The following is a 24,598-nucleotide window of genomic DNA, read 5'->3' as shown; positions in this document are numbered from 1 at the left end:
TTGTACACGCCGTTTAGACATACTTACTTCTGATTTTATTTTTTTTGTCAATATACTTACTAGTCCAACAGCATGACGGCCAAGTCAGCATCGGTAGGGCACCCCTCCTCCTCCTTTAGCTCACACCAGCGAGCGAACGCTGGACCAATATTGATCCTCGTCCGGCCTTTGATTTTGTCACTCTCCCTTTTTCTCTTCCTAGTCTCCTCCGACAAAACCTTTGCCTTCTTCGGTTTCGTTGCTGCATGCTTCGGCCATGACAACAACATACACACGCTATACCTGCCGGCAAACAAACGCTAGTTGGGCTCTCACGTCCGAATTTGAGGAAATGGGGGGTGGGGGGTGGTGGGGGAAGTGACGTATGCCATAAAGCAGTCGAATTTTGTAGTTCTTTTTGTGCTTGGGTTACTACCCGAACCCCGAAGTTCTGTAGTGCCAGTAAAAGCGATACAGACCCTGTCAGGCTATGGCAGACATGTCATTCAACCTATTGTAAGTCGATGTACCATCACAAGTGTCTTGGAAATATATTATGAAGGTTGAAAAACTACATGGTGTTGCTTTAAAGATCACTTCATCTGGAAAGCGTCTGCTGATTACTAACATCTACTAGAAGTCTTTAAGATATCAGTTTTACATGCATTCTAAATCATAAACATCTTAAAGACATTTTCTAAACGTCTATTTGACATCTGACAGGAAACGTCATATAGACGGATTGCAGATGAGATGAGCAGATGAGCAAACACTGTAAAAATATATCTTCCAGATTTAAACACGCACATCGAATAGACATCTTTGTGATGTACGTGCAATCAGGAGATTAGCCCTATGTTACAGCATAACATAAAACTGTAAAGTGTCTTTCAGTGTCTAGAAAGCATTATAAAAATACATTTATTATTATTATTATTATTATCATTATTAAAAAAATCCAATAACATTTTACATTGATAACCTTAAACCTTATATTTCTGACAAATTTGACCTTTTACTCGCAATTGTGGGTTCATATCTCTCAATTCGAACTTTATAATATTACATTATATTTAGATCACAATTCCTAAGGGTGAAAAGTCTTGAGATATGTCTTAAGTTTTGAGATATAAACTTGCACTTCTGAGGAAAAAAGAGAATATCGAGTTTAAATTTTGTAATTCTGGTTTCAAAATTGTGAGATATTTTTATTCTGTTATTATTCTGTTATTCACTGTCTTCCATAGACTGGTGTCAGAACTGTCACTGTCTGCCATCAGATAGGCTCCGCCCACAAACACATCATTGCTGTGGTCACCCAAATGGTCTTGTCTACAAATTCTCCTGCTGTGACCGGGCATTTTTAGACATTTAGTGGTGGGCAAACGGCCAGCGAATATGGGTTATGCTTTTGTTTTGTTCTCGGTGTGCTTGTGGCATCTGGTTGGTAAGTTATAGATGTGTTTTAATGACTTCACTTCTTGCTGTTGTAGTGTTATTTCAACAAAAAAGTTTCAATATATATGTTGAGTAATTTATTTGAAGGGCCTGTTAATTTGATGGACTTCTACTAGAAATGTAGCGAAACAAAATGTGTTATCTTGTTTTAAAACACTGATCATTATTTACACATATTGAAATCAATGTTAAAATGGTTCAACATGCATTTAGATCATTTAAGGTCATTTATAGCATTTCATTTTCTCAGTATATTTAGTCCTGGTCAGCTGAATAAGATTGTCTTGTCCATAGATGATGTTTTATGTTTCACTTCTATTTGCACATAAAAATGAGTGCATAAGAAACATCACTGGAGAGGAACAAGTCAGTTTAGCACTGCTCACCCGCTTTTTCAGTTTTGTTCAGCACAAACTCGCTGATCGACAATGTGATCGACCCGTTTTTTCACCCATTATAATCAACAGTGGCATAGACCAGATATTTATTATACTCAGGGATGTATTATGAATTAGGGCCAAAGCCAGGGTCCCAGGTTCTCTTTTTTGTGTGTGTGTGTGTGTGTGTGTGTGTGTGTGTGTGTGTGTGTGTGTGTGTGTGTGTGTGTGTGTGTGTTTAAACTGCTGTTCTGAACTTTCACTGTTATCTCTTTATGGAAAAGTGTTTCTCTGCAAATCATTTAACATTCATGTTAGTGGAAAACATCTGCATAATACAGATTTAAATTGTCATTTAATTTGGTCTTTAACAGTACACATATTTCTGTTTGCTCATCAGGTGTATTTGGTGATGATGCGGATGCAGTGAAGTCAGTGTCAGTGATGGAGGGAGATTCTGTCACTCTAAACACTGATGTTACTGAAGTACAGAAATATTTGTTGATACAGTGGATGTTCGGAAGCACTCGAATCGCTGAAGTCAGCAGACTCACACAAACCAACTTGACGTATGATGGTCCTGATGAGAGATTCAGAGACAGACTGAAACTGGATCAAACCGGATCTCTGACCATCACAAACACCAGAACCAATGACTCTGGACTTTATCAACTAACAATTGTCAGCAGAGGGACCAGCTACATGAGTTTCAATCTTAAAGTCTATGGTAAGACTTAAACTTATCTTTATCCTAAAATGGTTATTTTTTATTCATTATATTGATGGCAAATGAACTGTCACACTTGCTTTGTAGTCAAAACTAAAAAAATGTTGATTGCAAAAGTCTTTAATCCAATGAATCAAAATACTCAGGAGAAAACAATACTGTTATCATCCCCACGTAAACTATAAAAACGTGAATTTGTGAAAACGGTGACATGCACATGCGTATAATGTGTTCAGTCTTTAGCAAGTAGTGTTTCTTTACAAACTGACATTTCCAACTGGCCTGGCATGATAATACGGCATTTAGTCGTTTTCACAGATCCATGTGAACAGGGTTGTTTTGACAAAGTGTCGTCTTTACTTGAAAAACGTAAAGGAAACGTTTCCATTTTTAGTACATTGTTGTCATGTAAACGTACCACAAAGAAACAAAGAGAACAGGAACAGAAAACAGGGAAGCAATGTGATAAATTAAAAGTCCATGAAAACCATGACATGAACACAGCTAAGAATGAGAAAATGCAGCTGCAGTTCAAATATAAAACAGTGACAGATTAAAACAGAAACACAATAATGGCTGCACATTTATTTGTTTATATATATAGTCAGTATTATAGTTACAGCTGCTGTGATTACGCAATCGTGAAAAGTGTCCATTATATCATCCTATTGAAATCTGCTCTTGTTGTTGCAAAAACATTTTGCAGCCTTCTAACCAATTACAAACCAGTAATTACACGAATGAATAAATGAATGAAGTGACTAAGCAGAGCCATTTAAATTAGTCCGTAAGCTAATCACTAACTGTAACTGGCTCACTGAATGAAGTTAAAGCAGTCTGATCCACAGATGAGTGTTTTGTGTTTCGATTCCATTTTTTCACAAGAAAGTGAGAGCTGAAGGAACATCTCCTGAAACTGAACTCCTGAACTTTCATTGTTATTCATCTCTTATAAGATCCAAATTTAAAGTGTTGGTTCACTGGAGATCAGAAAACATCTGCATAATACAGATTGAAATTGCAATTTGATCATTAATAGGCAACATAATGATCTTAGTTTAACAAAATATATTTCTTGTTTGTTTTCCAGATGTGACAGATGCAGTGAAGTCAGTGTCAGTGATGGAGGGAGATTCTGTCACTCTAAACTCTGATGTTACCGAAGTACAGAAATATTTGATGGTACAGTGGATGTTCGGCAGCACTCGAATCGCTGAAGTCAACAGACTCATGCAAACCAGCTCTACGTATGATGAGAGATTCAGAGACAGACTGAAACTGGATCAAACCGGATCTCTGACCATCACAAACACCGAAACCAATGACACTGGACTTTATCAACTAACAATTGTCAGCCGAGAGACCAGCTACATGAGTTTTAATCTCATAGTCTATGGTAAGAGAATTACAGCATTATTTGCTCATCATTTGCATTATATCTTTGTCATTTTAAAACATTTATTTTATATTATTTTCAATAGTCCTTATATCCAAGTTATGATATTGACTGCTTTAATAACATTTTATAAATGCATTTAATATAAATAAAGATTGTCAGCACTGATCTGTGTGTGATTAATTGCGACCCAATCTTCTTCATCATCAGAAAGATCATCAAGCTCAAATTGTGTGACGTCCAGCTGTGCTGTGAACAATTCATCCGTCAACCAGACTGAGGACAGCAACATTACTGAACTCTATCAGCCAAGTTCAGGTACATCACTGGGTATATGGGGCACATTTGCTTGCATTTCTTGTGTGATTTCACAGGAACAGAAATCAGAGTTGTGTGTGTGTGTGTGTGTGTGTGTGTGTGTGTGTGTGTGTGTGTGTGTGTGTGTGTGTGTGTGTGTGTGTAGTGCCATATGCTGCACTCTAGAGGACATTAACGCTCAAGGCAAAAATCATCATGAATAAAGAGTCACACAGATTCCTGGGGAGCCATTTAAAGAGTCTAGAATTGCTTCTGTTAATCGTGCAATCCTAGCTAATGTTATTTGGCTAAGCGAGGAAACTGTGCATACAAACTTTCCAGTGGATGCTTGAGCTCTTAATAATAATAACTCACAAAACCAGCACCAATAAGTCTATAGGGACGAGCCCTAAAATCATTGTTTTTCTTTTCAGACCACATCCACTGTTGTGGTTTCACTGAAGCTGTGATTCGATTGGTTGTCTCTGCTCTGGTGGGCGTGGCTACTGTTGCTGTGCTGGTTTATGACATCAGATCTACAAGAAGTGAGCTGATCAGAGAAGAAGAGACCAGACATCACTGTCAGACCTCTGGAGTCAAATCAGACCAACAGTGTGAACTGAGCAGAAGGTTTAGTTCCAGATATGTCCAGATATAAAGCAAACATACTTTGACGCTCTGCACCTTTCCTGTTCCTTGCACAGCTATTTATTAACAGATCTTTGCATTCTTTGACCATTTAAAATTAATCTATTAAATCAAATATATGGCTTTAACCATAATCAAGCAAAATAATAATTAACAACACAGACGATGACATAGAATGATTGTATAGGCTTGTGATTGATCTGCATTTTTTGAGACTTTTAATAAAACCCGGGTTTTACAACAAGGTGTAGAGCTTGTATTTTTCAGTTCTCCTGTCCACCGTCCACATTTGTAACGTCACAAAACAATATTGTTCAAACAGCAGTTGTGTGTGGACATGTGATTCACTGAATGCACAAGAGACACTATCAGCTCAGTTTGTGAGGCGAAGAGAAACCTTTTGGTCTGTTATTCACATCTGTACAGCTGTGGTTTGATCTGATGTCTGAACAAACTGTTGTGAAAGAGTCCAGCTATAGTAGAGGAATTAAGATCAATGGGGAAAATAAAACCTGCTACTTAACATTCTCCATACACCAAAACTGTGTTCATTTACTTAAAGTCAATTGATCTGATTAATAGGATTTAAGCAAACTCTTATTCATTCCCACTGATTCTAATGCACATGACGCTGCTTTGGCTCCCCCTTATGACTGAATATGGAAACACATGAAGGAGGCGAGTGAAAGTGAAAGTGAAAATCCACTGGATATGTAAAGGGATTTAAAAGTCTAGGAATGCCTCTTCAGATTCAAGGAATGGAATGGTCGTACAAATAAATATATAGTCATTATAATAAAATGATGTACTGCTCACCAGTGACAGACATTAATTTGGTCTGTTTGCTGTTGATGATCTGAGGATTTGATTGTGTCATATATTCAATGAACCGAGGGATTTCACAGGACTTGATAAACAAAAATATAAACAATTCACATAAAAAAGTATATTTATATTTAGAATCAAGCAATAAATAACTGTATCAGTGAACAACCGAATCCGTGTTTCTACTAGGTCAGGAGGACATTAATAATCAGATCAGACATAGAAGATCAATATCTTTAAATGAAATATTTATTCAAAACGGCTTCCAGATGAGAATAATGCAAGCAGGTGAATAATACTAATGTGGTCTCATAATACAATTCTTTGGGTACTAGTGTTGAGCAAATGTGCAAAAATGTTCATCTTTTTGATATAAGTGCAATAAGAGTTTTTCAGTCAAGTGCTTTAGCATGAATATGAAAGGCACTTTAAATTAGGGTCACATTAACAATTTGCCATTCAGATCTAATTAAAGGACCAAAAAACAGATTGACTACAGACCATCAATCCATTCTTTCTCTGAACGGCTTGTCCTCTGTAGTATCGTGGGGATGCTGGAGTTTATCCCAGCGACTCTGGATTGATGGCCAGTTCATCAGAGGGATCACACACATTCACACACTCACTCACTCTTGTGAACAATTAAGGCCTTGTTTATACCTGGTATTAAGATGCGTTTCAGTCGATCAGATCACAGGTGGACGAAGCTAAATACAGGTGTAAATGTTTTGAGCTTGTCCACTGTCAACCACATCCAGAGGTAGTCGAAAACGTATTCAAACGGATTGCTTTCGTAGTGTAAACACTCATGTGGTCAAATGTGATCAGACAGCCACAAAAGTCCATCAACTCTCCACCTATTGCGTAACATTATGGGAAGTGCGCTAGCCAAATGTGATTTAAACTATGTCGTTGGTTTGAAGGCGATGGTTTGGACCTAATCGTCCATTAAATCGAAAGATCTGAAAAAGCCCATGTATTTACACATAGCCCATACATAGACCCTCCCTCAATGAAATCAGGACAGAATTGGTTGAAAGTGGACAAAAGAGACGGATTAAAACACCAGGTATAAACGGGAATGTGTCTCCGTCGTGTACTAGTGATCTGATCGACCAAAACGCATCTTAATACCAGGTGGAAACCATGTATTTTATGTCTCCAAATCACATATCCTGCATGTCTGGATTGTGGATGAAACAAGAGAATCCAGAGGAAAAACACATGAACATGCAAACTCCACACAGAATATGGATCACATAATTAAGAGTCTTTTTCTTCATATAGCAGAAAAAGGTAAAAAGTTTACAATATAAATAAAAAGAAAAGTCAAAATGCTGAGAGAATGTTAAATAAGATAAGTAGCTGGTTGATTTCTACAATACGGCTATGCTCAGACTTTCAGTACAAATCCAATTTTTGTGCATATCCGATTGAAATCTGATCATATTTATCTAGTGTGAACAGCAAAAAAATATATAAATAATTAATAATAATAATAACATGAAATGCGATGTAATGTATTTTTACAAATGCATTTAGACCTACATTCAAATGTGATTTGAAATCCTATTAAAATCTAATTTATGTAAATCAGTTTCAATCTGACTGGTCTGCTTAACGGATTTTGCAAGGTTTATGTGTAGGGTTGGGTATCGTTTGGGTTTTTTCCGATACCGGTGCCAAATCAATACTTTTAAAACGGTGCCTAACGGTGCCCGAACCGATACTAAAAAAAAAAAAAATTAGCCTCAAAATGATGGTGAATGACATTAAAAAATGGCTTTTTTATTGAAAAAAATAAAATAAAATAAAAAATTCTTAAAATCGAACAATATTTTCAAATTTAAGTATACTTAAATATATTTAAATAAGTAGCCTAAATAGAAAACACAACAAATTCACAATAAACCTAACACACCTAACCCAACCACAATAATTTAACACTAAATAACACTAAAAAACAGTTATAGTACTAATAACAGCTAAGTCTGTATTCTTGGTTTGCTACAAACCAGCTTTACATTTCAGCATTTCTTTTGCAAAAATATCACCACATTTTTGCCTTCTCTGGCTGCTATATAAACTGCTAATAGACAAAAATCAGAAGACTTTCTCTGAATTATGTGTGCCATTCATTAGTGCCTTCAGTTTGATCTATCCTGGACAAAGATTTGAGGTAACACCAGACTCTACATTAATTTATACTAGAAATAATGATTTCAGAATCATAAAGAATAAATCAAATATATCATTTTATTTGGCAAGTAAAAATGTATCATGCCAATTACACAAGTAAAATTCAGAATATTAAATACATTACATGAAAGGGAATTAACAATAGATTCTCAAGAAACATCATATGTGACATATAGACATTCTTAGTGAACTTTTCAAGTGAAGGAGAAAATTAAGGGAGGAGGGAGACGAGGATGCATATATAGCATATATTATAATATATATTTTGCCAGCAGCCATAACACCCTGTAGCCCAAGACTGGTTGCCCACTGAAGTTAAGCAGGATTGAGCCTGGTTAGTACCTGGATGGGATAACTCCTGGGAAAACAAGGTTTCTGCTGGAAGATGTGTTAGCGAGGCCAGCAGGGGGCGCTCACCCTGTGGTCTGTGTGGGTCCTAACGCCCCAGTGTAGTGATAGGGACACTATACTGTCAAAAAGCACCGTCCTTCAGATGAGACGTTAAACCGAGGTCCTGACTCTCTGTTGTCATTAAAAATCCCATGGCACTTCTCGTAAAGAGTAGGGGCGGTACTGGGCAAATTCCACCCATTGGCCCTTGCCTATCATGGCCACTCTCTCTCCTCTCCACTGTAGCTGGAGTGTGGTAAGCGCACTGGTTGTACTGTGGCTGCCGTCGCATCGTCCGTGGATGCTACACACTGGTGCTGGTTGAGGAGAGATTCCCTGATATGATTGTAAAGTGCTTTGGGTGTACAGTAGTACTTTTTAAAGCGCTATATAGGCTAAATGCCTCATTCATTCATTCATTCATTCATTCATTCATATAAACAATGAGATAAGTTAGGATAAAGGCTGTGTTCTGTGCTCTTTCTTTGATATATCTCTAGGGTTTGTTTTATTATTACTTTAATGCAGGCGGTTTGATCTCAGCTTTTGTCTTAGCAGGAAAATGAAGTCTTACAGTAGGCTCATCTCTTTTAAGCTTGCATGGCCATAAAGTACTTAGCTTGGAGTTTTGTTAGTTAGGTCACCTGATGTACTCGTTACATCATAAGAAGAATGGCGTCTATGCTAATATTAGTCTCTCTGTTTATCACGAGGTTTACAGTAGTCTGCCGGATCCAGGCCGGATCCAGATCTGAAAAAGGACTAGAACGCGACAACCAGAAAACCGGTACGCGCCTGCGCACATATTAAATTGTGCATACCTAAAGACTAATACGTACAATTATACGTACACGTAATACGTATTATTATGTAACACGTAATAATTTTCACAGATTCACGCTTTTGAAATTTACACGGAGATCATAACTTTTTTCAACATTTTTCAAAAAATGCACCTCTGAACCTATTTCACAGTTTACGTTCTCTTGCCACCAAACACTGTTGTCGTGGAAATGAACAGCCGGTTAGCGGTCCCTAAGTTAATAACTAGCCTAATGATTTTTGCAATGGATGTGAATCAATCAAAACTAACTTTAGCTGGGAAAAAATAAAATTATTCTAGAGCTGCTGTAAAGCCAAAACAATATCTGTTACTTTAATTTCCTATTATCACTGTAAAGCTGCTTTGAAACAATCTATATTGTTAAAAGTGCTATATAAATAAAGGTGACTTGAATCATCTGGAAGACTCATTTGTGTTTGGTTGGCCCTTAATTCCTACAAGACACACAAACAAGAATTGAGGAAAGATGACAAAGAGATGGCGAGAGATTAACTAGACATACAAACAAAATTAAAAAAATGTTAAAAAAAATATGAGACCTTAAAAATACAAGCAAGAAAATGATAGACAAATAAAATACAGACAATGAGAACTGAAATTGAAATGTCAGACAAGAAGAACAAAGAACATATAAAGCTAAATACAGACAAAACAAGAGAACAGTCACAAAGTGGATGATCAAAAAGATGAGGAGACAGACAAAAGTGAGAAAAATGAAAACATAAAGAATATTAATAGAGGAAATGTGGTGGGGTACTTAGTCTCGGGGCTAAACCCCTTATCTCTTCTGACCCTAGCAACACCCCTGGTAGTAAACAATAAAGCTACAGCTATTCCAGTACTGAAGTTTGGTAATTGTAGCACCATGGATCATTTGAAAGTGTCACGCGTCATGAGTATATATAGCGAATGGCTAACTTTGAGGATTGTGTCTCTCTCTGCTTTCAGAAGTTCTTCAGCAGTGAGATTAGTGTCAGTAGGAATATCTATCTACTGTTAGTCATGTGCTCATCACTTTTGAAATCATTCGGCCTTCTTCCAGCACACAGGTTCATGTCTCACTTTCATAAAAGCAGAAATCTGTTGTTGAGCTCGATTGCTGATGATTGACACTGGTGAGCGCGTCTTTTCTCATCAAACTGAACTCGTGGCCTTCTGCACGCCCTCTATCAGAGGATCAGTCTCTGATTCATTCACTTGTTTTCCTATGGAAGAAAATACACAGACAATCACAGATATTAAAAAAAGAGAAAGCATCCATTTTGTTGCATATAGCCTACATTCAGTTGCAGCTAATCTCGAGAGTTCCCATAAACACACTGAAAGCTAAAACTAAAACAAAAGAAATAGAACAAATCTAATATTTTGACAATATGAATCACTATATTTTTCCTTGAAAAATAATAGAGTATAGGATACTGAGACTTCATTCATCTTCCTTTTGCTTCAGAATAAACAAAAAGATTCTTACATTTTTGCTCTGTTCCTCACTAGCAGCATCTTTAGACAGTTTTAGCTATTGACAAACGCGCTCACTGAACATGAGCTGCTCCTTTTGGGGTTTATTGTGTTATAATGACCAGCTGACTAAATAAATAATTGCATTTTTTTCACTAAATGTACAATAAGACTGTAAATTCACAGTGTAAACAACAAGTTTTATCTGACCAATCAAACAGAGAAACTAGTAAGAAAAAATCCACTGACATTATCACTGGAAGTTTTTTTGCAAAAATGTTTTTGAATTATTAATGCTTTAAAAAAAAAAGATATTCTGGAACATGCAAGCAGAATGCATTAATGGAACACCACAGACAAATCAGATTCAAGGGCCAGAACTGTTGTATATTAGTCTGGCTATCACCAGACCAAGCTCAATCTTTTAAGATTGAACATTAGTCTGGGGAGCCTCTGTGTTTTCTACTGCACCAGAGGCGTGATCAACAGGCATAGTTCAAATGACTTTGTACGCAATTGGATAGTCCTTCAACCAATCAGACCAATGATCCAGGTGCAGTGAAAACAATTTCGGTGGTTTGCAGAAGCAGCAATGGCATCGAGCGGGTTGTGCAAAAAAACAAAACAAAACAAAAACATGAAAGTAAGTGGTATTTACTCCAACTCGAGCAATTTGTTTACTAAACTAAAGAAGCCATTGAGCATCGTCGAGCGGTTAAAAGGAATTGGATTGGATTAAACCCTCCAATAGTGCACCAGGTGCATTAGCCAGTTTGTGATTGATTGGTCCCCGCAGATTTATAATGGAAACAGGAGAAATAAATGTACAGGTTTTCAGCCTGAGCTGCAGGGTGAAATCAAATCGCCAGCAGATCGAGCTGGGTTTACCCTGTCTACTTATATCAATAGATAGTTGTTATAATAAATGATGTTCTACTCACTGTTGACCAGCACATTGAATCTCCTGAACGTGGCCTGTTCTTCTGTGCTGATGATCTGTAGTTTAAAATGTCCAGATTCTGTTTTTTTTATGTCTGTGATGTTCAGAGATCCAGTCCGATGATCCAGCTCCAGTCTGCCTTTGAATCTCTCACTAATAGTCATTTCTAATTCCTTTTTAATAACAACGAGACGGTTTTCAGGTCCAAACGTCCACAGCATCAGATCCCCCGTCTGTATTTCAACACCAGTCTCGAGAGGGACAGAATCTCCCTCCGTCACTTTTACAGTCCTTACTTCATGTCACAGCAGCACACAAAAACAGAGAAATACAGAAAAACTATTTTGAATTTTGTTTGCTGTTTCAACATCACATACATTTAAAGTTAGTTCAGTAAAATATACAGAATATTTATTATATTGCAAAATGTCCCCCTCTACATTTTTTTTATAGCAAGCTAACGAGCAACAGGCACAGGATTCATTTTGAACCGTTTGTATTCAACGGAACTTTTGATGTCCATTTATGTTTATTTTGTGCTCTTTAACTAGTAGTAAAGAGGATGAGATGATCGGTTCATGCCCACTCCACACTACAGCTTGAACTACAAGGATCTGTCACGCCACATTATAGAGCACCAAAACCACAGTTATTATCTGAATTAAAAGGACACAATTTGAAAGGTGACAATCATATGAACAATGGAAGAGTTGATATACTTACCACTGACAGTAACAATGAATCTCTTGTTTTTGGTTCTTTTGCTGCTGCTGATCTTTAGTTTATAGAGTCCAGAGTGAATGGTTCTGATGTTATTGATAGTGAGATCCCCAGTTCTTTCATCCAGACTCAGTTTGCTTATGAATCTCCCATCAGCACCTGGCAATGTCTTTCTGGTCTCTCCCTTGATTTCAGCAATGAGTTTGTCTTCAGCTTCATAGCACCACTGTATCGTATCATTACTCTGTTTTTGAGTAAGACCAGTACGTAGAGTGACAGGTTTCCCCTCCGTCACTATCTCTTCCTTCTCTTCGCCTGTCACAGCAACACACAGAAACAGAGAGCAGAAATGTGTTCACGAGTGTGGAGGTGTACATCTCAATTACTGTGCATTCACCAACCATGCCATAAATGGCTCTTGCTGAATTCAAGTCTTCAAAGTGAGGTACACACTGAAAATATCATTCTCTTTTCTGTGCTTTGTTATGATATATTCAACAACAAATGGAGGATGTTAAAGGGGTCATATAATGGTACATGCACTTTTACAAGTTGATTGTACTGAAATGTGTGTTGGCAGTGCCTGTACACAACCATCATAAAATGATAAAAATCCATCCAGTGGTTTGTTTTTAATCTCCTTATATGTTTGACCCTCTCTGAAATCAAGCCGTTTGATTTTGTGACGTCCCGCCCCTCCCGCGATTGTGATTGACAGCAGTGTTTCAACACAGGCCCGCCATCGCTCGTGAGCAAGCTGTCCGTCATCATAGTGCATTGATATGCTGGAGAAGAATGGCGTCTAAGCGATTGTGGTGTTCTGTTCTTGGGTGTAATAAGGAACACAGCAGTCATTTTGATGTTTTGATGGTATATTCCCAAAGCATTGACGCGGGGATTCCCTCGCGGGGATTCACCACGATCAATGTCCATGCTTTCATGTTTGCTGAATCATTTCACACCAGACAGCTTTACAAACAAGGGTCAGTAAAGCTGGTTTTGCTAAGAAGCTGTTCCTGAAAATAGGATCGGTACCAACTATTCGTGTTCCTGCTGCCCCTCCAGAAGAAGAAGTGAGTGTAACGTTTTATTAACCTTTATATTAATCTTTATATTAATCTTTGCAAATCGCTTGCTGCACGCTTCACGATGAATGCGGCTGTTTATACTCAGGGTACATTACGGCATGTTTTCCATGTACGACATTCTCAATATAATTCATAATCCCAGGTTTATAATGAACAACGCGTTATGGTTATTGTGTTATTGTGTTACAAACGCTGTACGCACAGAACAGAGGGGCAGAGTGAGCAAAGCTCATTATCATTTAAAGACACATGCACTGAAACGGCGTGCTGAAAACAGAGCTGTTTTTGACCAGGTAAAATGAGTGTTTTCTTACAATACTAATGAGAATTTTTGATTAAAGTATAGAAAATACTATTAAAACGTAATTTTGTAAAAACACTTAGTATTCATATAATACAGTGAATGACAGCCGTCTTTGGTCTCCCAGTGGATTACGTTATTGTCAGTTTAATATATAAGAAATATAAGACATTATTTTTGTCTTATATTTCATAATGAACTCAGATAAGCTCAGTGCCGACTCATTTTCCGTCACTTATTTTTCGTGAATTAGAATATGTGCAAAGGATTGTGGACGATTGAAGAGCGCAAAGGATAAACTTGATACATCCTTCAAAATGAAAAGTGAAACAAAGACCTGTCCAAATACTTGCACTTGTGGTCTGTTCAGTTGACAGCTTGTCTTATTTACACAACGTATTTCCAGAGTTTGGCCAAAGTGCTGAAGTGGGCGTGAAGATCGCAAGTGTTTTAAGATTCTACTCAGTGGGACACACTTAATCACTTAATTTACAAACTACATAATCTCTGCACCAATAAAATGTGCAACACTTTATGTTTCACAAACTAAATAATTTAATATTTAGGGTTAATTAAATAATTAAATAATTAGGGTTGAAGCTAATCTCTGCAGACCGGATGCCCCCAACCATCCCCCAGTTTTAGAAGGTTTGCAGGACATGCAAATCCTGTTTGAAGTATAAAATACTGACCCTTTAGCTTTTTTAATTTATAGATCCTCCAGCGGTAGTAAATCAAACCAGCAGCTGCAGCCATGAGCAGCAGAACAGGAACCAAAACACCAAAACCTATCCCCGCTTTAGCACTTGAAGAAAACTGTGGATCTGGGATGGCTAAGAGAGACAGTGAAGGTGTCAGTCAATGTGATGATCTGAAATGACTTCAAATATATGCTAATAATACTATATGCCATTAAAAGACTAGCTCTTTCAGTTAATCAGTTACTCACCAGAGACAGAAAGAAGGAATCGCTGTGAGCTCTCAATGCCTCTGATCTGTAGTTCATAAAGTCCACTGTGTTCGGTTCTGGTGTTTGTGATAGTCAGAGATCCAGTTTGACCGAGCTTCAGTCGGTCTCTGAATCTCTCATCAGCATCGTTTAATGAGGTCTTATTAGTTTCAACATCAATTTTAGCCAGGAGAATTCCTTTATCTCCAAATCTCCACAAGATCAGAGCATCTTTGTGCATTTCAGCATCAGTGTGTAGAGTGACAGACTCTCCCTCTGTCACTGACACTGACATTAACTTCAGTCCATCTAACTCACCAACCACACCTGCAAATCAAGCAGAAAAGCGTTTAACAACGTTTCACAAATTTTGAACGAGTTAGTCGGTTAGGATGATGAAATCCTGCTTGTGTGTTGCAAAATTTGGAAACTCTCATTCCTTTTGAAATATTTTGATAAATTCATGACATGTATCACTTTATTCTCTAAAGGCCCTTGCACACTGAGTCCGAAATTTTTTTGTATTCATGATTTGGTGTCTCAAAACACCATTCAAAATGCTTGCTGCGGATGCGAAAAACACAGAAAATCAAACCCGATGCAAATTTTATTATGACGGACGAAAGTCTCGGAGGCAGTGTGCAAGCATGATTGACATAACGTGAGGTCGTATATATTTTTTAACGTGCAAAAATTTAGGATGAGAATTTCGGACTCAGTGTGCAAGAGCTTTAAAACCTATTTAGTTTGAATTAATTTTCAGTACATTCAAATAGTACACATTTTTTTATGTTATGGTATCTTAAAGCCCCAGAACGGAACTGTCTGCACAAATTAACAGACTAAGAAAATTATTTAATATGGTGTTTTAATAAGAAAAGAAAATACTATGGTAATTTTATTTTTGAAACCTTTCATATAAACAAATTGTATAAATATCAGTAGTTTTAAAGCTGTTGAGATAATTGAAAAACTTTTTTCCGGTAATTTGTATATTCTCAAATGTCAGGGCAGCGCAACTGCAAACATGGGTTTTTTATTATGAATTGACAAGATAATGACAGTAAACATGATAATGCATCATCCAGAGAAGCCCAACTAATCCTTGTGGAAAAGTGAAAAGGCTTGTACTCAAATAGGCTACTAATAAAAACAGCAGCTTTCAATTATGGCTAGGTTTGTACACTTTCCGTGTCAGGTGGTACAACTAATGTAAAACTAGGAAAATGCAATCATAAATTTCTTTATTGTATTTAAAAATGTTATGTATGAACTTGATCGCATATGCCAAAAGCTAATACAGACATCCAAATAGAAGCCGGTTCTATGTAAGATTAGGTGGTGTAACTGAAATGAATGTCCCTATATGATTATTTAAGATAAATAAATATTAAATGTAAGCTAATATCGCCTATTATCATTCTATTTTATATTTATTATTGTTCTAAGACAAGTTAAAGATGTTTAACACTCAATTATTGTGTTGTGTGTGTGTGTTTATTTTTTATTTGTCTTACAAATATTTGGTTATACCACCTGACACAAAAACAGTAAACAACTATAGTGAATTTAAACACTTTGAAATGTTAGATTCAAAAAAAGATTTTTTTTAAAGACCTTTTGTTTTGTTTTTTTGTTTTTTTGCTTTATGTTTCACCCACCAACATGAGTCGTATTCAAATGTGTGGTTTGAAATCATGAAATCTGAATAATCATAAATACTAACACAGGGAAACAGGGTTTAAAATGACCATATTATTAACACATGATCATTGTTATAATGAAAGACTTGAGATACTCACCACTGACAGTAACATTAAATATCTTTGTCATAGTCTTTTTACTAGAGATAGAGAGTTTATATTGTCCAGAGTGTGTGATTCTGGTGTTTCTGATGGTGAGAGATCCAGTGTTTTGGTCCACCTGTAATCTGCCTCTAAATCCCGCATCATCAGTGAAATAAACTCGTGTCAAGTCTTCCTTTCTCGTTATTTGAGATATGAGAGAGTCTTTTGGTCCAAACATCCACAGTACCGTATCATCGTTCAGTATTTCAGTCAGATTAGTGTGTAGAGTGACAGAATCTCCCTCCATCACTGACACTGGCTCAGATTCATCTGTATCTGTATCAGACACACCTGGAATACAAACAGAACTAGTTTCACTGATACCACACTAACTTCAGCTAAATGATCATTGTGTTAGCTGCTGAAAAAAAAAAAAAACAAAAAAAAAAAACAGATGGTTTACTGTTCAGGGGTGTGTTTCCCAAAAGTACTAACAAAACTACAATAGCCAGTTCCAATGAAATCTGTTTATAACAACTGAACTTGTGACCATAGTCGTTTTTGAGAAAAGCACCCCAGTTATGAATACGAAATTTAAGAGCATACACAACAAATAGCTAATGTTCTTTTTATGCATTTGCCAGAAGCAACTTTATGCATAACGTTTGCAGCCAAGAGATTCACTGTGCTAGATAAATAGTCATACTCAGAAGGTTTATATGGACTCCTTGGCATTACGTCAAGGAAAACTGGGGAAGTTGAGTAAAGTTGGCCATAATTTCACAGATTCGAACTTCCCGGATTAATAACTCATGAGCTAAACGTTGTTACTACACAAATAACACCTCTTTTTAATCGTAGTAACGTACACAAGCAGCTACAACCTAATTTTCCTCGAAATGAGCTTTCCTTCACAGTGGACAAAATACATTGATCTCTGAGAGACAGATACGAAGGGAGCGTCTGCAAAGTGCAAAACCCGAAAAGCGTTACTACAAAAACAGCCAATAACTTAAATGTCACACACTATATAGAGTCACCAAATTCAGTTTAGACACCACTGCTTTCCTGATGGTTATACTACAACATTTATTTTGGGAAAAAATATGTTTGCATAATATTTATGATTTTTATTTATGACAAATATTCAATAGCTTCACTGTAATTCACTGAATTGTTGCCAAATTCAGTTCACACATCACTGCTGTCCTGATGGTTATAGCCTACTACAACACTTATTTTAGGAAAAAAGCATATTTTTAGGTTTGTATTTATGAAAACTATTCAATAGTTCACACATCACTGCTCTGCTGATGGTTATAAAATTTACACAAAAAGACATTTTTACAAAATAAGTGGTATAACTAACAGGACAGCAGTGATGTGTGAACTTAATTTGGCAACAATACAGTGAATTACAGTGAAGTTATTGAATATTGTTTATAACTAAAAATCATAAAAAATATGCAAAAAGCTAGATTCCAAAATATGTGTTGTAGTATAAACGGGGCACCAGTGAACTGAATTAGGCAATAATACAGTGAATCAGTGAAGTGTTTGAATATTTTTCATAAATAAAAATCATAAAAATGATACATTTACAATTGTATATACAATTAAAAATGTATTTTTGGTCCCAAAATAAGTGTTGTAGTATAACCAACAGGTCAGCAGTGATGTGTGAACGGAATTAGGCAACAATGCAGTGTATTACAGTGAAGCTATTGAATATTTTCCATAAATAAAAAACATAAAAATTGTGCAATAATGTTTTTGTTAACACTTTTCGGGTTTTGAACTTTGCAGACGCTCCCTTATCTGTCTCTCAGCCTGCGTATATCAATGTATTTTGTCCAAGGAAAGCTCGTTTCGAAAAATAGGTGTAGCAGCTTGTCTACGTTACTGCGATTAAAAAGAGGTGTTATTTGTGTATTAACATTGTTAGCTCACGAGTTATTAATCCGGGAAGTTCGAATCTGTGAATGTATTGCCAACTTTAGCCTTTACCACAGACCCCTGGTAGAGAAGCACTGTTTAGTCAATTTCGGCAGCAGTGGATTCAAATTCGATGACCACGGATCACATATTTGACACATTATTCAAAAATGTTCATTATGATTTTTTTATGCATTTGGCGTTGAAGTTCCCGGCTTGGCTTCCTGTCACGAAACCGAAAGTAAAAAAAATAGACTTACCGTAAATTAATAACAAGCATAGAAAGAGTAATAGTATGTTCCGCATGTTTTTTTGTTGAGCTGCAGAATCTGAATTCAAAAAAGATGATTAATTACAACGAATTAGGTTAGATCTCCCTTGTTCGTCGTCCTTGAAACACGCCCACACACTTGAACAAGCCTACTTGGCTCGGTTCTTTGAATCACGCCTATGTCATAAAAAAACATAGCCTACTAACTTTGTCACGAGCTTGAGGAGTTGTTTGATGACATAGCATTGTTAATACATATATTAGGCTACTATACGCTGCAACACAGTCACGTGACAATTCGTAGGCCTAATTCATTTATGTTTTAGAAAATGGGTGTCAAATTCTTATGAAATAATGAGTTCCTTAGACGCATATGAAAGCCATCTGGCAAAGAATCAAGGAGCTCACATTTTCCTAGTTCGTTTAACATGTCAATTTTATGGACAGTTATATAGCCTAGGCTACACAATTCCCCCTCCAAGACGTTTACTTTTAACGGTAAGAAAACGTATTCATCAACCACTTGCCATTACATCCGCTATAGGCGGATCTTTTGTGACGTCATTGTTTATGTTTGCCGCGTTGCATCACGGGAATCGTGTGGCAGGAAACACCGCTAGATACCTGTAATTTGACTGTTTTGCACGTTTGGAGGAGGATTTAGAGAAGAGGATGATTCACTCTTGCTGTGTGGTCGATTGTACGGCTCGTTGGGGGCCTGATAAAAAGTTTTTTCGAATTCCCTCCGAAAAGGATCGCGAAAAACGAAAGAAATGGTTGCGTGCAATTAGGCGATTGAACCTGGACGCTCCGAAGCCTGGATTCCTAACGTTACTGATCGAGTTTGTGAGGCTCATTTTGTTAATGGTAGGCCTAAGTCTTAGTGACTATGTATTTATATAAGATTGAATAAAATAAAAAATAATAAAACTGAGTCAAATCAACCGAGTCATATGTTTTCGCGTTCTGATTCAGGTGTCCCAAACCGCGATCCACAGCACCCAGACTACCGTATTTTCCGCACTATAAGCAGAGGCGCACCTTCAATAAATGGCCTATTTTATAACTGTTTTCATATATAGGGCGCACCGGATTATAAGGCGCATAGAATAGAACATACTGCAGTCAAACGTTTGACTGGGTTTGCGTTATGCAGTGGTCACCAACCTTTTCAAGCCTATAAGATCACATCCAAGTCCAAATGTAAACCAAGATCTTCCACTTGCAAAAAAAATATGAAAAACGCGTCCGCATGAGCGCGAAGGTAATAAAAAAAAAACTAATATCCGTCTGCTCGGGCAGATTCGGCTTAACAGCGCGCGCGCGCATCCGCAGATGCACGACTTTGAGCCGAATCTGCCCGAGCAGACGGATATTAGTACATCTCATCATCACCCAGTTTGCGCGTCTAAATCAGTTGTATGGTCTGGTGTTCAGTCTAAAACAAAACAGTTGCGTCAAGTATAATGCCTCGTCTGTTTGGGGAGCTGCACGCACAGTCAGCGGAGATCTCATATGGGCTTTGAATAACTTCGATTTTGTCACCAATACAAATTTTGAGCTTCTCTCCAAACCTCCTCCGGTCTTCAGATGTTAAAGTGCTTATATATTGTGGATTTTGCCCGCTAACTCTCTTGAAAGTGCTCGTCGCGTCTTTACAGCCCGCAATACTGTTTGATTTGTTGCCACACAACCACTCGCGCATGCGTACAAAGATGTCAACAAAGATCCTCCTATAGGCAACCCACAGGAACGCCTACAATTTGATGATGTGAACTAAGATGTGATGTGATGTGAAATGTAGAGTGGTTTACTGCGTGATTGGAGTTGTTGGCAAACGGATAAGAATATGGTTAACGCTTTTATTTGGTTCTTTTTGAGCTTTTTGAGTCTGTTTGGTAAGTTATAAACAATTTGCATTATAGTGGTTCTCATAAAAAGTATCTCAATATCTTCTCTCTTTAATATATTTTAATATAAGTTGAGAAAGTTAGTGGAAGGGATTCCAAAACAGAATCTGTAACTTTATTTGTCTCTAATAAGATTTCTTATATACATTAAGGAAAATGTCTGCATAATACAAATCTCTTTAACTGATAACTGATAGTTTGATTTTTTTTTAGTCTGTTACAAAATGTTCCCTTTTTTCTCTAGACATGACAGAATCAGTGAAGTCAGTGTCAGTGATGGAGGGAGATTATGTCACTCTAAACACTGATGTTACTGAAACACAGAAATATTTTATGATACAGTGGACATTCGGAAGCACAAGAATCGCTGAAGTCAACAGACTCACACAAACCAGCTCTACGTATGATGGTCGTGATGAGAAATTCAGAGACAGACTGAAACTGGATCAAACCGGATCTCTGACCATCACAAACACCAGAACCTCAGACTCTGGACTTTATCAACTAACAATTATCAGCAAAGAGACCAGTTACACGAGTTTCAATCTTAAAGTCTATGGTGAGAAGAGAATAACAGTGTTAGCTTGACCATTCTTGGTATATCTTTTAATTTTTTATATTCCTTACATGTATATTTTATTTTGTTACTGGCTTTAATTCCATTTAAATATGGATTTAATATGAATAAAGATCACAATTGTGTGTGATGAGACTAATTTCACAGTAACATCTGTCATTATCAGAGTCTGCTCAAAGTACTTTATCACCAGAAAGATCATCAAGCTCCAACTTTTTCTCGTCCAGCTGTGCTGTGAACAATTCAACCGTCAACCAGACTGAGGACAGCAACATTACTGAACTCCATCAGCCAAGTTCAGGTACATCACTCATTCTTACTCTGTTAATGTTTTCAGTCAGTGCGATATTATTTCCTATAAAGCTGTAACAGATTATGTCAGAACGGAAACACTCGTGCAGTTGTGACCAAACATATTCATAGGTGTTGTTTTGCTCCTGCTGATGGGTGCTAAACCATCAACCACATAAACCAATTCAAATTGCAAGATTTTTATTAACAATGCATTTATGCATTTGACAGATGCTTTTATCCAAAGCGACTTACATTGCATTCAAGGTTTACATTTTATCACGACATGCATTCATAGAGAAAGAATGAGTTGCATTTGCACATTTGCAACAGAACAGACCGCAGATGAGTGACAGAGACGTGAAGCAGGTGTGTGTGAGCATGAGTGGGATGTTGCTTTAGAAAACATTAGTGCAGAAAAAGATCTCGGAGAAACAGTCACATAATCACAGGTTTCTAGAAGAGCTGAGGTTAAAGAACTAGAACTAGACTCAAGAATTATAATATATTCATTATTTTAATCAATACTAGCAAAAAAAAAGTAGTAAAAAAAGGAACTAAATGCACAGTTCTGATTCAGTTTTTTTCTTTCTTTTTTCAGGCCACATCCACTGTTGTGGTTTTACTGAAGCTGTGATCCGATTGGTCCTCTCTGCGCTGGTGGGCGTGGCTACTGTTGCTGTGCTGGTTTATGACATCAGATCTACAAGAAGTGAGTTGATCAGAGAAGAAGAGACCAGACATCACTGTCAGACCTCTGGAGTCAAATCAGACCAACATTGTGAACTGAGCAGAAGCTTTAGTTCCAGATATGTTTGCTGAAGTTTACTGGTATAATCATGAAAATAAAACATGCATTAATGCTCAACAGATTTCCTATACTTACACAGCTGTTTATTAACATCTATTGAAAATGTATTGATTGTATTTGCACAGAATATAATTTTTATTGATCTATTCAATTAAATTCATGACTGCAAACATAATTACCATTAACAAAATAATAATTAGCAACACATGATGCATTAGAATAATTATAAGCTCTGTTGAAATGACTCTTGGTGAATGTTTTTGGTGACTATTAATAAAGATTTAGTTTTACAACAACTATTGTCCACTTTTATTACATCCTTAAACAATATAGTTCAAGGTTGTATGGGATTGACAGAATTCATGTGACACGCTAGCAGCTCCAGGCATAAACCGCTAAGACTGGTCTTACAAGTTAGTCATCAATTTTTACATAATTTTATGTTATATTTTATATAATAAAGTCATAACTTTTTAAGTCAGTTACATAAAAACAGATTGGCCTAATTTGGTAACGAAAAGTGAAACTAACCATCCCTTGAGTAACTGCTAGTGGGTCATATTTGATCTTAAGACACTGTCTTAACATAATGTATAACTTTATGCAAATTGCCCCAGATTGTGAGTTGAAACCTTCTGTGGTCTCAGTTATTCACATCTGCACAGCTGTGGTTTGATCTGATAGATGGACAAACTGTTTGTGAAAGAGTCCAGCTATAGTAGAATTAAGGATATTGGGAAATGAAAAACAGTTCAATTTGTTTAAAAGCTACGGGCTTTATTAATAGAAGTTAAGGAAACTTTTGTGCAGAACACAATTTCGGAACCGGACACTAGGAGCTACTCTACTATTTCTGCCATATCAAGTCAAGTCACCTTTATTTGTATAGCGTTTTTTTCTATACAGATGTTTCAAAGCTTTACAGTAATAACAGGAAAATAATGCAACAAAGTTGGTTTCTGCTGTACAGCAGATCTAGAAGAAAATAGTGTCATAGTCCAGCTTAAGTGAATTCAGTGATGGTTAATTTTTTTTGTTCATTTATAGCCTATAGCAGCTCCGGAGAAAACAGTGATATCATCGTCCAACATCGTTTACTACGTACAGCCTCTAGGTAGAGCTCCAGCAGTGTCATTCGCTTCAGGAGACACATTTCCTGAACTGGACATAATGATTCATCACTACAGTTTACTGTATGGCAGACACGATCATCAAATTACTGTTCCTGGAGACTTTGTTCCTGTGAATTTTAAGTTTTTAAATTAATCTGGAATTTTCTTTTCATTAAGTGGTCTGTTAACTGCGGTAATAGATAAAGACCATAGTATGTTGCATGTTTATGATGTAAATGTATGCCTCACAGGGCTGGACTGGTAATCTGGCATACCGGGCAAATGCCCGCCCACATAGCAAATTTTTTCTGGCCCAGCTCCGGGCCACACAATCACTTTTCCCTCGGCCCAAGTACCGCAAAGAATGACGGCCCTGAAGTGGCCCAGAACTGGATTAAAGACAAGGGTCACACATGGGCCATAACTGGCCCGAATCTCAGCCAGTTAGTCACCCTCAACTGGCCCTGAACTGGGCCAAAACAGGTTTTATTATTGGTATCAATTCTCAGCCATAAGTTAACCATATCGACGCCACCCTTTAACCAGAAACCCCAAAACTGAGCCATAACCCAGCCTAATCTTACCCAACCCATGTGAACAAATAAGGCACAAGAAAATTAAATTCTCAAAAATAGTTTATTTAACAATAGGCACAAGCCAATAATAATAAATTATTATTATTTTCTATTTTTTTAGTACATTCAAAGCTTAACATCTTATTACCACCTCAAAGTGCATTTAATTTCAAAATGTTCTGGTCTGTCTTAAACAGTAGTTTACTTATTGTATTAATGCACAAGCCCCCTATTTTAGTTGTAATGCACAAACAATATTTTAGTATGTACACCATTTTTCAATTCTAACTAAATTAATCTATCAATGAATCTAGCACTGAAATTTAAACATATTATGATGTAATTTTACTCTCAACAAACATAGAGCAAATTAAAAAAAAATTACTTAAAACAAATTTGCACATAAGAATGTTTGTATGTTTGAGGAAGAAAGTGATGCTATTTAGGACTGTCCTCAGGAAGTAAAGTACAGCTCTGCAGCCCCTCTCTTCTCCTCAAGCGCTCCTTCCTTCATCTCTATCAGGAGCAAGCTGAAGCCATCTTTGTATTGTTGCTTCTATCTTCTGATCAGTGGCATGTGTCGGATGATTTTTTCCTCACAGCAGCTAAAAGACAAAATAGTAAATTAATAAATAGCCTACATATACAAATATTCATCCACCTACTAGGTAACAAATTAAAATAAGGTTGCTTAGGTAAAACTTTATACAGGAAATGATTGCTTATAATGTGG

The 24,598-nt window shown here is 36.8% G+C and overlaps 2 protein-coding genes across 3 annotated transcripts in view; one reads left to right on the top strand and one right to left on the bottom strand.

Moving 5' to 3' along the window:
- The first annotated feature begins 1,350 nt into the window (after nt 1-1,350).
- Nucleotides 1,351-5,412, top strand: LOC307169774 (uncharacterized protein). Its single transcript, XM_079890588.1, has 5 exons — nt 1,351-1,426; nt 2,215-2,541; nt 3,632-3,937; nt 4,148-4,255; nt 4,669-5,412. The coding sequence occupies exons 1-5, from the start codon at nt 1,378-1,380 to the stop codon at nt 4,890-4,892; spliced, it is 1,014 nt and encodes a 337-aa protein (XP_079746714.1). The 5' UTR covers nt 1,351-1,377; the 3' UTR covers nt 4,893-5,412.
- Nucleotides 5,413-7,939: 2,527 nt separating this feature from the next.
- The window catches only part of LOC307169765 (uncharacterized protein), a 51,299-nt gene continuing 34,640 nt past the window's right edge, over nt 7,940-24,598 (bottom strand). Inside the window, exons 1-7 of one of the 2 annotated variants that reach the window (XM_079890571.1) lie at nt 18,579-19,131; nt 16,399-16,734; nt 14,597-14,923; nt 14,340-14,480; nt 12,262-12,573; nt 11,540-11,833; nt 7,940-10,345 (exon numbers count right to left, since the gene is read on the bottom strand). In XM_079890571.1, the coding sequence (XP_079746697.1) occupies nt 10,275-10,345; nt 11,540-11,833; nt 12,262-12,573; nt 14,340-14,480; nt 14,597-14,923; nt 16,399-16,734; nt 18,579-18,624 (1,527 nt within the window). In that variant the 5' untranslated portion in view covers nt 18,625-19,131 and the 3' untranslated portion in view covers nt 7,940-10,274. Of the gene's footprint in view, nt 10,346-11,539; nt 11,834-12,261; nt 12,574-14,339; nt 14,481-14,596; nt 14,924-16,398; nt 16,735-18,578; nt 19,132-24,598 lie in introns of those variants that run through there. The other variant, XM_079890572.1, reaches the window with a different exon arrangement.

This window comes from Squalius cephalus (assembly GCF_949319135.1).
Source record: "Squalius cephalus genome assembly, chromosome: 13".
Taxonomy (NCBI): domain Eukaryota; kingdom Metazoa; phylum Chordata; class Actinopteri; order Cypriniformes; family Leuciscidae; genus Squalius; species Squalius cephalus.
The sequence above is the reverse complement of the archived record's forward strand: the minus strand, read 5'-3'. Positions and strand labels throughout refer to the sequence as shown.